The sequence below is a fragment of the Solanum dulcamara genome, chromosome 4 (genome assembly GCF_947179165.1).
Source record: "Solanum dulcamara chromosome 4, daSolDulc1.2, whole genome shotgun sequence".
Classification (NCBI taxonomy): domain Eukaryota; kingdom Viridiplantae; phylum Streptophyta; class Magnoliopsida; order Solanales; family Solanaceae; genus Solanum; species Solanum dulcamara.
Window position 1 is genome coordinate 78,077,850 of NC_077240.1, and position 14,417 is coordinate 78,092,266.

Consider the following 14,417-nt stretch of genomic DNA (forward strand, 5'->3'; position numbering starts at 1 on the left):
TTGCATATCGAATATGATCATTTCTAATCTTGTGTAGCTGCTTTCATACAAATCGAAGTCGTAAAAAAGAATCTAGAGGACTTGTAAATTATAATATCTGATGGTAATATTAAATTCCAGAAAGAAATTCTATAAACTGTAACTGCAGAATCATGTGCTTGAGAATTGAGCATCCAAAGAACACTTCAATATTGTGCTATTTCAAGCCAAAATTGCACCAAAGTGTTCAAAAAATGCCACAAAAATATAATCTGATGTACCTGTTTAGCCTCCCACATAGCCTAAAAGTTTAGGGAAACCAAATAAAACGTGATAAGAGGGGGAGGGTATTATGATGAAGAATTTTATAAATACGCGACATTTCCTTCCCATACTTTTAACTCCGTCTGTTGCACCTTCTGTGCGGCTCTGTTGGTTACAAGTATAAAACCATGTCAAAGGGGTCAAGCAGATTCCGCAACTGTACAAAGTCTCTATCTTTTGGCTTTGTGCAAGTAAACCGTCCAGAGCTCTTAGGGATGGATATAAGGAGCAAAACAGCAAAAAATGAGAGGGTGATTTCTGGTTTCCGACTAAAAAGATTGGAATTTCCAAGTTCAGATTATTCGCGAGAGCCTATATCATCTTGGTGGCACGCTCATTGGAGCTGGTACGTCAGCAGTAGTAGATGGAGTGTGTGCCCGTGGGGTGCCTAGATCATCTATTCCAAAATCACGGAGCAAGGTTTCCCCATCCCATTCAACTGCAGCTATTATTGAAGTTAAGGGAAGTAAAGATTGAACAAACAAGATATGTGAATGAAAGAAACCTTAAAAGACAAGGATACAATCTGTCTTCCACATATCTGTGATGCTAACATTTGCATCTGATAGGAGCCAATAATCTGCGTCATTCTGCAACAAACACAAAGCATTTATAACTTTAAAATTAGCGCAAGAACGAAGGAATTCTATTCTATTATTGTGTAAATCTATGAAGTGTCAAGTCATGAAAGTAAAAATAAAGGGGAACCCTTTAGGAGCAAATTTTACAAATAAAAAAGTGACATGATTTTCTTCTTTTAGTTGCTTCCTCCCTTTCAAGAAGCAATATATTAGTGCATTTTCTATCACACGGCAACACTTAGTAGCGGTACACCTGTCATGACTAGAACGCATGATCATGAGTTCAGATTTTACCATGTAGTTGGTGAGCTTTATCCAGCTTCTTATTGTGTATATGCAGTAATCACATTGACTTTTGAAACAGGAATTGAAGAACAAGGTTTATTGATTGCCTTGTTTGGTGCGTAAGCATATCTAGCTTAGACCACATCATCTTGTCAATAAGACTAAGTTCAAGATAAGCACACTTACATCAACATCTGAAGGGAGAATCTTCATCATTCCACCACTGTAATCCTGTGAAGTACCAAGGTCAGAACTCAATTGATCAACATTTTGTGTTTGTCCTTCATTCTCAGTAACGCTGTTTGAAACAGTTGATATCTCCATGACTGGATAATCCTTTGAGCCTGAACTTGAAGCAACTGGGATGGCCGTTGACGGTTCAACACCATTCATCTCCTCAAACTTCTCCTCAAATTGACTAATCAAAACGGAAAATACCAAATAGGAGAGTCAGATGACCTTTTCCGAAAGTAAGAAATACGAAGTAAGGAAATAGCGACCAGGACATGTTTACAAGCCAATGATACCTGACAAGGTAGACATCAATGGGACCCATTGTGCTTCTGAGTATAATTCTATATCTCCTCTGTGGATAGTCCACGGCCTGTGGGTGAAGCATGTTATTTCACCTATATGAAATATGTAATACATTTTCTCATATTCGCTTCCTTTCTCAAATTACCTCATCGGGGTCTGGGACTTCCAGGGTGGTGCCATGAGGAGCTTTAACTGCTATTAGGGTCTCATTCTGCTAGGATTAAAGAGTATAAACTTATTCATAGGTTCTTTGAGTAGAGAACTCTAAAATACTATCATTTTTTACAACAATGATGAGGCGGTTATGAAAGAAAACACATAAATGGCAAAGTGAACCTGAAAGCAAGGTAGGCTCTTTATATCGTCTTCAGTTACAAAAAGCCACCTAATTCACAGAGTTGAAATTGTCGTCAGCAAAGAGCAAATTATCAATCTTGGTTACAAGTAAGTAGTGAGAACAGGCACAAGAAGTTACTTTTGGTTGTTTTCGTCTTCACTCATATCCCTTAACTTTTCTTGCATTTCTCTGCAATAATCTAAACATCAGAACAATGACACAGTTCAAAAAAGAAGCACAAACTTTTGACTCTGACAAACCACATACCTAATCCGCTCATCCAGTCTTCGCTCCTCCATTGAAAGGCTGTCAGTTTCAGCCTGCAGAAATTGCAAGCTACTTACTAGAAAGTTCCAGTTTTGGATAATACATTACTTCAGAGTGAGGTTTCATACAACTAGAGTTCTATTTAAGTGCTGAAAACTAGTTTAACAGTGGATATCTATCATAACATAGATGAAGACACTATCCGCAATCAAATAGTCAAGGAAGCATATCCAAATACCTTTAAAATGGCAGCATCATTATCCACTTCTCCAGATCTAGAAGAATCAACACCCCTAAGGAGTGATTATGGAATTTTCACATCAGTATAGCTTCAGATTTTTAACAGATCATTGCAAGCAGTGTCTAAGTAGAAGATATGTATTTATATCCAAGCAAAGCTAGCTTACTTCCATTGTATTCTGTTCTTGAGCTTCTTTTCAATAAGACCAATTCCTTCAAGCACATTTGTTATATCATAGATCCTTCTTTTCTGCACCTGTATGATCCGGAAATTATAATCAGAGTTTAACAATGCAATGAGAAAACTTCTAGCTAAATGATACATCACCTCCAAAGTGTCTGCAGCTTGGTTAAGATCAAGCATACCATCTTCAGCATGCTTGATCAAGTTGATAAATTTCTTGGTTAAAAGACCTGAACAGAAGACAGTGGTTCAATTTTGGGTTTATTCCACCATAAAATCACGCTTCCCATAAAAACTTTTACAACAAACCAATCCCTGGGCAAAAAATCATGAATACCCAATGAACTGTCGTAGCGGCAGCTTGCAGGTGTAAGAGGAGAAGGAGAACCTGCAAAATTGCAAGTCACAAGTTATTAAGACAATGTCAACCAGTGCAACTATGACAGTACAGACAGTTTTCTATATATAACCTTTAGCTAGATACAAAGGGAAATACAATTTGAACATTTACTTGTGTCCAGTTACAACCAAGACCAAAAAAATTAGACACCAAGACTCACCAGCATTGTAGACAGGAGTTTGAGTTCCAGATTTATTATTTTTTGAGGCTCTTGACCGTCCATGTGCTCTTCCTCCTTTTCCAGACACAGGCGTTGCAAGTGGACTATTGGCCACATCTACATACCCGGAATTAGCGGTCCAGTCACTGGACTCAGCTTCTTTAATATAGCCTGTCTTCCGCTTTAGTGCCTACAGGGGCATTAAGTGTGCAAAGTAGAAAAGTGATCAACAAGTAATACATAGCAAACTGATGAACAATTAAGAGAAAACTCTGAATTTTCCCGGGGATAAATTTGAGTATCTAGAATTAAAAAATTCTTGACTTGGCAACATAAGAGTGTTACTCAAACTAAAAACAACAAGGGTGGACAGCTGTGTCAGAAGGCTCCCTCCAGGCAGGCTCGGGGAAGGTGTCTGTAGACAGCCAAACCTCCTTATGGAGAGGCTGGTTCCAAGATAAAAGCACTAAACCTTACACCAAAAATAATAAACATATAGAAGGAAAAGCCATAAATAATAAAGCTTCAGTATAATGTAGGTAGTGCTAACTAATTAGAGAACACAAACAAAACCTAATTGCTACTTAAACAAAGGAGTTAATTCTGAAGATGAACCAAGAATAAAAATCCTCCTACTCAATCTTCTCTAGTTATCAATAGGATTCAAGACATGAATGACACGAATCATATCCTGATACAAAAAGAGAAGTGGCATTCAGGTTTCATGGGGTTTATCAGATCAACAGAAGGTAAGGCTGCGTACAATAGACCCTTGTAGTCAGGCCCTTCCCCGAACCCTACGTATAGCAGGAGCTTTAGTGCACCGGGCTGCCCTTTTTTATCAGATCAACAGAGCTATATTACATGTTCAACCACGTAACCAAATTGGTTGTCACATCTGCAAACACGAATGAAAGAACAGTATAAATCACAACCAACTCACTTGACTCATTTACTCCTTTTTACCAAATTTAGCCAGCGATGCCTGAAAGTTTTCAGCTAACAAGAGGCAAATGACCCCGGGAAATCAAAAATGAAAAACCGGAGGCAGCTTAATGGCTTAACCCAATAAAGCAATTAGCTATACCAAATACCATGGTTATTCAAACAAATCCGTTAGCTTAACCAAACCAATACCAGGCTCCAAACAACATTCCAACCACAAAAATTAGCCTCAATGTAATTCACACAATGAAATACAAATATTGTAGACCAACAAAATCGCAAGTAACCCCCAAATGCACAAAAACAGCAACAATTGAACTCAAAATTACGCCTTTTTAACTACATTCAATCAAACCCCATAAGATATCTTTCTTCAAAACATCCAATTCATGTCTCTACTACTCAATCCCAGCTATAATCTTAAGTTCCATTTCAAAAGGCAAGACACACTACTAGAATCCAACAGCAATCCCAATTAAAAAACATTCCACAAACGACAATCTTAGCTCAAACAAGAATGCTAGTAACCCCCAAATGCACCAAAAACAGCAACAATTGAACTCAAATTTACACCTTTTTAGCTCCAGTCAATCAAACCCCATAAGATATCTTTCTTCAAAACATCTAATTCATGTCTCTACTACTTAATCCCATCTCTAATCTAAAGTTCCCATATTTCAAAAACGCAAAACCCACTAATAGAATCAAACAGCAATCCCCCAAAAACAAGAATCCAACAAACTCACAGGAGACTTAACAACAATAGCTTCAGGCTGTAAACTAGCGGACCCAATTCTTGAATCAACACCAGGGATAGAAAATCGGTGGTAATCCTCAGGTGTAACAAACGGCGGCCTCATAGAAGCAAAGGGTAAATATCTTTTGATCGGATGGGAGATCTGAGTCCTCCCTCCACCATTTACAGCGGCGGATGATGACTGAGCAGACGGTGGCGCCGCCGCACCAGTGGATGCACCAGAACCTGTCATTTTTTCACTTGTTTTCTTATCAAAGATATGGAACGGATACCCTTTAAGCTCAAGATTTTCCGATTGTTGAGGAAAAGGGTTCAGAGAGGGGGGGTGGGTATAGGGGTGGGATTGGGGACGGGGGTGGGTGGGGGTGGGTGGGGGTGGAAAGGGTTTTTCTGTGAAAGACAAAAGGAGAAAACGAGGGAAGGGAGGGAATTTTGGTTTTTGGATAGATGTGGAGGGAAGAGAAAATGTTTTGTTTTTTTTTTGTTCATTTTGGCCCTTTGGATACCTATTATTTGCAATTTGACCCTTATTGGTAAGGTTTTGCTTTTTTTTTTTTTTTGGGAAATAGAATGATACATCTTCACCTCATTGAGAATATGTCTTAGAGAGGAGAGCATGGAAATTGAAGATTTTTTTTTTTAACGGGAACAGACCTTACACGAGGCTCCCACCTCTCGTGCACAGCCAGGGGTTGAACCGCACACCCCCAAGCCTTATTATACATAACCTCCAGTCCTATGGTGGTTCATAAGTCGGTCATCCTACTAAAGTCAGCCAACTCGTCCCCGATACAAGCACACGAAAAGGAAACCTAGAAACTATACACCTAAAGAAGAGGACTTCTCTCGATACAAAGAAACTAGAAAAACATAAATAAGGGAGACTCGCCCTTTACATAAAATAAAGAAAAAATCTAAATAAAACTGGGGATGAATCCTCATAAAAGCTATATACAACAAAATTTTAGCGTCAACGAGGATCATCAAATAACATGGCTAAAAATATAACATGGAGAATCACAAACACTGCAATTGGGCGCTCAATCCAATGCTGCAACACAAGTAGTAGATCATGGAGGCTTCTTAATCCTTTTGGTCTTCCTCCGTCTGAAGCTAGGTAGGCCGGCTCTATCTAGCATGTCGTATCCTCGTGTACCCCGAGGTAGCTGCTGGAGGGTGGTGTAGTGGCCTGGAGTGGTAAGAGTGTGACTGTGCTTGGAGAGAGCATCTGTAGTGAAGTTTGCCTCCCTGTATACATGCCTGCAAGAAAAGAAAATAAATAATTTGGAAATAACAACAAGGTCATGAGTTACCCGGTGAAGGCTTCACGGAGGTTTCGTCTGATGATTAATCCATTTAGTGATCAACTCCGAGTCGACTTCTAGGATAACGTGTTGAAAGCCCTGTTGAATGCACCATTTAAGCCCATAAACTGCCGCCTCTAGTTCGGCTTGATTGATGGTTCCCTCCCCTAACGGTATGGCGTAGGCGAAGATGAATCTACCCATATGATCTCTTAAGATGCCACCCCCCTAATTGCCCCCGGATTACCCAATGCGCTTCCGTCAGTATTCATCTTAACAAAACCGAGTTGTGGCTTAGTCCACGAGACTTGGGTGATCTTCATTTCATAAGCACACTTATCTATGCAGGAAATAGTGTGGATCCAGTTTGAAGGCCAATGGATATAGGGGTACGCGACTCTAAGTAGATTAGAGATGTCTTTAAAAACGGCAAATTTCACTCTCGCCAGGCTAGAAATCTTTCCCCCGTATTTGCTCGCGCACCTATTCTTCCACAAATTCCAACATATAAATATTGGGGTGGAGTGAAGGATAAGTTTGTGAGCTTCTATGCGGTACTTGTGAAGCCACCAGCTCATAATAAGAGGTTTGAGGGGTGTGGCTTCATGTTTTATGCCTAGGGAGTCAGAGAAGTAGCGCCAAATATTCATAGCGAAGTGGCCCGTATTGAAAATGTGCTCTATGGTATCCGGACCTGGGCTGTGGCAGCAATAGCATGGAGTGGAAACATGACCAAATGCAGTGATCTTTTCCTCCGTTGGCAGCTTGCCTCTAAAAGCCCTCCATAGCAAAAAAAAACATTTAAAGGGGATGTTTTTGTGCCAAGTATAATGGTCGGAAAGTGTCTTGGTTCTATGTTCCCTCACAAGATGCCATGCCGAGGAGCATGTGAAGTTCCCATTGGTATTCATCTTCCAAATGGCCTGGTCCGGTGTGTTTCCTTGCAGCTGAAGTGTGGAAGAAGTGATGAGAGGAACGAGTTGCGCTGGTGCCAACTGATTTAGCATATCGATGTTCCATTACCCATCTATAAGAAAATCAGCCACCCTAGCATTGCTTGCTCTTCCCAACTCCTGCCTATAGTTGGCTAAGGATCCGATACCTAGCCAATCGTCCCACCAAAAACAGCATGAACCTGAGTGAATCCTCCATTGAATGTGAGGTTCGGCAATGTGTTTGTTGTGCATCATGTGTTTCCACACAAGCGACTGGCTAGAATGGAATTTTTTGATGATGGGGTTGGCTCTCTGACAGTATTTGGCTCTAAGGAACTCACCCCACAACGTTGGTTTAGCTCTAAAGATCCACCATTGCTTTAACTGGAGAGATTTGCACACATCTATAGTTCTCCTTAACCCAATACCTCCTTCGTCATAAGGGTAACAAAGTTTTTTCCATGAAGCCCAATGGTATTTTTTCTTGTTATCCTTCCACCCCAGAAAAAATCAGCGGTGACTCTCTCAATCTGTTTGAGAGTGGTACGGGGGGGAGTAATGGCCGAAAGAAGGTGAATGGGGAGCGACTGAAGTACGTATCTCACGAGTGTAGCTCTACCGTCGTAGCTGAGGATTTTGGAGTGTCACCCTCTAATTCTATTGACAACCTTAGAGACCATGTCTGTGTAGTACATGACTCTCTGCCTGCCAATGTACAAAGGGCATCCTAAGTAGGTAATGGGACTATGCTTCTGAGTGAAACTCGTAACCTGTTTCACCGTTTCCACATTGTGTTGGAGCGCACTGGGATGCATCATGAAGTGGCTCTTATTCTTGTTTATAAGCTGCCCCGATGTCTTTTCATACAAAGTCAAGGCCTTCATGATAATCTGAAGAATTTCCCTCCTTCCGGAGGAAAAGATGATAATGTTATCCGCAAAATTCAAATAATTAATCTGTGGGCCTCTTTTCTCCATATAAAAACCACGGTAGAAGTGGTAACTATGAAGACTATTCAATATTCTTGACAGCACCTCCGCTCCCAAAATAAATAAGGCGGGAGAAAGAGGATCACCCTGTTTTAGCCCTCTGGTGGAGTGGAAAAAACCATGTCTAGACCCATTAACGATAACAGAGTACCAGTTGTTAGACATGATTCGCCAAATCATATCAATAAAGGTCTCACTGAAGCCCATCCTTCTCAGTACCAGACAAGTATAGGACCAAGAGACTCTATCATATGCTTTGGCCATGTCTAACTTGATAACCACGTCGTCGCCAATAACAGACTTTTGGATATCGTGGATAATCTCCTGTGCTAGCATGATATTTTCGGAGATGCTTCTTCCTTTTACAAACCCGGACTGATTGGGAGAAATAAGACCGGGGAGAATTGGAGTAAGCCTGAGGCAAATGAGTTTTGATATGATCTTATTGGTGAAGTTACTGAGACTAATGGGTCTATAGTCAGAGAGTGTGTTGGGGTGATATACCTTTGGGAGCAGGATCAAACAGGCATGAGAAAAGAACTTAGGCATAGCATACCCCCCGAAGAAAGAAGTAACCACTGCTAGTAGGTCTTCCGAAATAATCTCCCAACAAGCTTGGAAAAATTTTCCATTCATACCATCCGGACCAGTTGCAGAGTTAGGATTCATGAAGAAGACCACCTGTTTCACCTCCTCTATGGTAGGTGTGGCTTGAAGGTTTTCATTCTGAGCATCTGTGATCATTCTAGGAACATAATTCAAGGTGTTCTCCAGAATCGGAGACTCATCGCCTGTAAATATTTTCTGAAAATGATCGCATGTTGCTCTAGCAATGTGTTCGTCACCTTGAATCCAATCCCCGTCTTCGTTGGTAACCTTGTGAATGAACAATCTCCTTCTCCTACCACGGATTAGAGCATGGAAATACTTGGTGTTAGCATCTCCATCCTTGAACCAATGTAGCTGATTTTTTTGTTTGAGAATGTTCTCTTTAATTTTAAGAAATCTGATATATTCGGCGTTGAGTGCATGCAATTGCATCCTATTCTCTTCATTATTGGACACTATCAGATTTTCTTCGACACTTTTTATCAATTCTTCATATTCCTTAACCTTGGCAAAAATGTCGCCAAATTCCACTCGCGACCATTTGCTAAGGGTGGAGGAAAGTCTTTTCATTTTTTGGTGGAAGGACAACATTGGATTCCCTGTCATGGGTCTGCTCCAGCAGGACTCTACAGTTTCGCGAAAAGTAGGGTTATCCACCCAATAATTCAAGAATTTAAAATATTTAATCGCGGAATCCTGCCTAGCATTCATCTTTATTAGTAAAGGGTTATGGTCAGAACCAGTAGAGGGAAGATGGGTAATTGAAGTGTGAGGCATAACGGCTAACCAATTATCGGACACCATAGCTCTATCGAGTCGCTTCCAAATTCTTTTATGCATATCTCGTTGATTACACCAAGCGTAGTCTGAGCCATGATACCCTAAATCTGTAAGGCCACAAGCTTCAATAACTCTGATAAACTCGAAGCTTTTTCGCATGTTATAAGGGATTCCACCTAGTTTCTCATTAGTGGAGGTAATGACATTGAAGTCTCCAACTGTGCACCAAGGAAGGTTAGTGGGAGCGTGGTGAAGGAGCCTATCCCAGAGCGGCCTTCTAAGAGTATCTTTGCATTTTCCATAAACAAATGTCATAAGGAATGCATTTTGATGCTCTATGTGTTTCACCTCGCAAGTGATCTGTTGGTCGTCAACATCAATAACTTTACAATCGACATCTTGAGTCCAGAAGATCCAAATCTTGCCATTAGGATTGCAAGCGGAGCCATCCATACCAAGGTTGATTCTAAAGCTTTGGAGATGAGCATTGTTAGAAAAAGGTTCTAGGATGGAAATTATGGACGTTTGATGGATATGTTTGAGCGACTTTAGTCTATCTGTGACTCCTTTGGTATTGATACCTCTTGCATTCCATACAATTGTGTTAATCATTAATGGGATCTAAGGTTGTAGATCCTAGTGTTTGGTCTGCTAATAGAAGCATGAATAGTAGTAAATTTTGGATTGTGATGAATGCCTCTAGGTGATAAGCCTTGCTCACTAGCTAGTTGGTTCATCTCGTCATTCGTGACTTTAATAATGGTCTTAGGTGGAGCAGCTGTTTTAATGGACTGTTCAATAGTCTCTTCTTCATCCTCAAATTCAACCTCACCTTGAAAGTCTTGGTCATATTCATCCTCCGAATGAATAACACCATATTCATCATCACTAGCAGGAGTTGAAGTTTGAGCCTCATTGTTAGTGCATAGGATGTTGGTGGCATTTTCAGGTTGCATAAAAGGAGCTGGCTGAATATTCAAAGGGGTAAGATTAAGGGGATCTTCACAACTAAAACTGGACTTCTTATTGGAGTGGTCTGATCTAGGAGAACATACTGTGAGCAAGAGTTTGAAACCACCTCACCATTGTTATCTTTTTCACTTATATGAACAGTGGTTGTAGGGGTGGGGGCTGCAACTTCTTGTTGCTTTTCTAGTTTCTTCTTTCTAGCTCTCTTTCTCCTTAGAGTTTTAGAGGTAGCAGGCTGATTAGAGTTGCTAGGGGTAGCTGAGAATTTCATATCATTAATGATGTAAGTGTCTTGTTGTTTGGAGTCTTGCACTTGGTGGGAGCAAGGACTAGACACTTGGTCACTTAAGATTGTGCTGAAACTGCAGCCAGTAGCTTGGTCATTTAGATTTTTCTTTTTTTCTTGGAGAACATGGCTTTAGAGAGGGGAGCATGGAGATCGAAGATTAGGATAAAAAATTGTTCGATAGTCGAGATTTTCCTCTTTTTCTTGGAGAAGATGGCTCTAGTAGGAACACACTTTCTGCTCTATCTCTCCTCCTTATAGTACTACTAGTTTAGTATACGTGATTTGCACGTGACGTTAAAATAAATGTTATGTCTATCTAATAAATAAGAAGAATTTCATATAGGAAGATTAAAAACTTATTTTAAAAAATGTAAACCTTTTTCTTTAATATTTTATTTATTTGTTTTATTTACCATAATTTAAATAGGATTGTATATGGTAAAAATATTGATTTTATAGTTTTAAAGGTTTTTATTTTTAATATATTTCAAATAAGGAAAGATTCAATATGGAAAATTTTAGTCAATTTGAAAGTCCTAAATTTAGGAGTCCTTACTAATTACAAATAAGTAAAATTTATTAATTATGACTTTAACTAATTTCAAAGTTCTGAATATAAGGATAACAACTAAATAAAAATTATACATGCAAACTTAACAATTATTATCAAGGTTATATTTAAAGTAATAATATTTTAATATAATGCATAACTTAAATATTTGGATCTGAATAGATAAGCCAATAATCATTGTAAAATTTTTAACTCAAAATATCCTATTTTACTTGTTTTAACCTTAAAAAGTTAGAGAAAATTAAAGTGTATTTAATAGGAAAAGGTATAATTTCAGAGTGTTCATAATACATAACGAAAGATAAAAAATAATATAATACCTTTACTACACATCACCAACTTGAAAATACATTTTTCTAAGATGGAATGAAAAATCAATGCATCATCGAATTTGACTTAATTACTTGAAAACACAATTCGAGCAAGTGCTCATTCATAAATATGATGACTATTTCTTAAAATCATGCTAACAAAGAAGCATAAAAAATAAAATAAAATAAATATTTGAACTTTACAAACCTCATGACCATGAGCATCCATGATTTGATTGAAGGCTACAAACTTTAACTTATATAGTACACATAATTATTTACATGCTAGACTAATTTGGATTCAACCATAAATAACTCTAGTAATTAAGGTTAAGTAGATAGTTATTTTTACTAAATTGCATTAAAAAATTAAAGTCCTAAACATTAGAAAAGTATTTGAATGAATATTTTTATATATTATAAAAATAGTTAAATTACTATTGTGTCTAATATAAACGCTATGCTAAATTTAAGAAATATCACTCATAAAAAAATACATACATACATATATATTTATTTTATGGTATTTTCTGAATCGTATTAAAACTATAATAACTTTTTAGTCACCCCACCCCACCCCACACAAATACACGTGGGGATCCAAAATATTTATATCCTCTCTTTTATTAATTAAATGTCGAGAGCATTGAGAAATTTCGTCTGCTGGTGGGGAATTAGTATCTTTATTCCTTAGTTTATTTAAGAAAAATAAAATAAAATGAAATTATGTTAATCTGATAAAATTAAATAATCGTTTAAGGGAATAATAATTAGAAGTCTTTTAATGAAGGACAAAAAGTTAATTTAACATTTTAAGAGTCTTCATATTTTTAATATAGTATAAAAGATAGATTAATATTATTGTAGTATCATCTTTTGTTTATCCTACTATTTTTGTTTTAGATACTTTTATTTTATCACTGCTTCCTCACTTTTGTATTTTTTAAACATATTTTGAAAAACGTTTTTCTTGAGTCGATGATATGGAATCATGTTGAATATGTTGATTGATGTTATTGTGTTTGGAAATGCTAGAATTTCATCATCTTTGCAACACCACAATAAATAGCTAGTGCTTGATTTACAATTACATTTTACTTTGTGATTTGAAAAAGTTGGAACGTTTTGAGGGTAACTTTGGCACGTTTTGGTTTAATTAGGACATTTAATATACAAAAGCAACAAGGATATCACACAAATAGATATTGGGCCAAGTAAAAGCAATAGGGTCAGGCTTTTACAAAGGATAATTTGGAATCCAGAGGGTACCGTTGGTTGTCATTAAATAGAACAGGACATCACTAACAGAGGTATCATCATGAATTATGTGCAAAGGCATTTCAGTGTTTCTCATCCCCGTTTATGAGTCTAAGCTTCTCATCTCCCGTCTTCACTCTATCAATCCTTAGTTCTTATGTTCATATGTTCAGTATTTCTACATTTCTGTTTTGGCTTTTGCTATTTGATTTGTTGCATTTACTTTCTGGATTTGTAATAGAACTTTAGTCATATTAATATAGTTAAGAAGTTGGTTACTGTTACATTACACTTGAGTTCATTACATGTGATGTAGAATCAAGTTAAAATTTCACACATAGCAAGTAGGAGAAATGCAGAAAACATTCTATTTTGCTTCAAACACTTTCACATCACAACCATGAGTAAGTTTAATGTCCTCTTGAAACAAAACTACTCAACAAGTCCTTTTGGCATATTTGCTTCATTCAAAACAGAGATGTCCATTATATTCACACTTACTCGAAACAACGTTTAGAGTACTCGTCAATCAAAGACAATAAGGTTATTGCTACAGAGAAACCAGAGAGAATTATAATGACAGTACTGAGAAAATCTTTAACTAAAACCAACATTAATCACATTATGAATATCATAAACGAGTCTTAATAAACAAAGTTCTCGAGGCACACTGAACATCAGGTATTAGTGCTCTCCAAATTATACGATCATATCACAACTTACATTGACTATATCAAACAAGGATGGTATAATAAGCAATCAATGCAGCAAAGTTATGTTCTAGCCTCTAAGGTGCTACATATATCAACTTGTTCGTCATCAACATAACCTCATAGTTTCGTTATAAAAATGTGAGAAGGTGAAGTTCTGCAACTAAAAGATATCATACACTCGCTAACTGAATCTGCTTCTCACAGATGTAAACTTGTTTCTCCAATGACCAATATCAATGCAACTTTCTTCCTAATAGCAATAGGATTTAACCAGAGAAATACTTGAAATGGCAAATGATGAATTGCCCCGTTCCACTTCATGGAAAAGTAAATAAGATAACCATTTCATCCTCATAAGAAAAGGGCCAGATTGTAGGGGAGAGAAATAAAACAAATGCTTTAAATCATACAAACCTAAAAACAAGACAAGATATATCCTATGCAAGCGTCTTAACATCCTTACTCACATTGCATTTGATGCATAGGCATTGTAATCAAATAAAATCAGCAACTACTCCAAAACGTATCAAGGAATGCCATGCATCTCAATTCCATGCTTATTGTGTTACTAGTTTCTACATGTACAATGGCATCAATATATCCAAATGCATACTCGCAGACATATAGTGCAGTACACACCCTGCTGCATATTAGCAAACAGAAACACAACAAAAGAAAAAAATTTAATCAAACT

General features: G+C 37.7%; 1 protein-coding gene across 2 annotated transcripts; it reads right to left on the reverse strand.

Annotated features, from left to right (window-relative positions):
- Positions 1 to 155: 155 nt before the first annotated feature.
- On the reverse strand, positions 156 to 5,351 carry LOC129887703 (transcription factor E2FA). Of its 2 annotated transcripts, none has more exons than XM_055962901.1 (14): positions 4,998 to 5,351; positions 3,295 to 3,484; positions 3,072 to 3,122; positions 2,879 to 2,964; positions 2,718 to 2,806; positions 2,549 to 2,603; positions 2,311 to 2,363; positions 2,182 to 2,232; positions 2,043 to 2,091; positions 1,852 to 1,917; positions 1,697 to 1,773; positions 1,356 to 1,587; positions 827 to 893; positions 156 to 748 (listed from the first exon to the last, which is right to left on the reverse strand). In XM_055962901.1, the coding sequence occupies exons 1-14, from the start codon at positions 5,226 to 5,228 to the stop codon at positions 621 to 623; spliced, it is 1,425 nt and encodes a 474-aa protein (XP_055818876.1). In that variant the 5' UTR covers positions 5,229 to 5,351; the 3' UTR covers positions 156 to 620. The 2 variants fall into 2 exon arrangements, with proteins under 2 accessions (XP_055818876.1, XP_055818875.1); XM_055962900.1 differs by having other exon boundaries at positions 4,986 to 5,350.
- Positions 5,352 to 14,417: the final 9,066 nt, after the last annotated feature.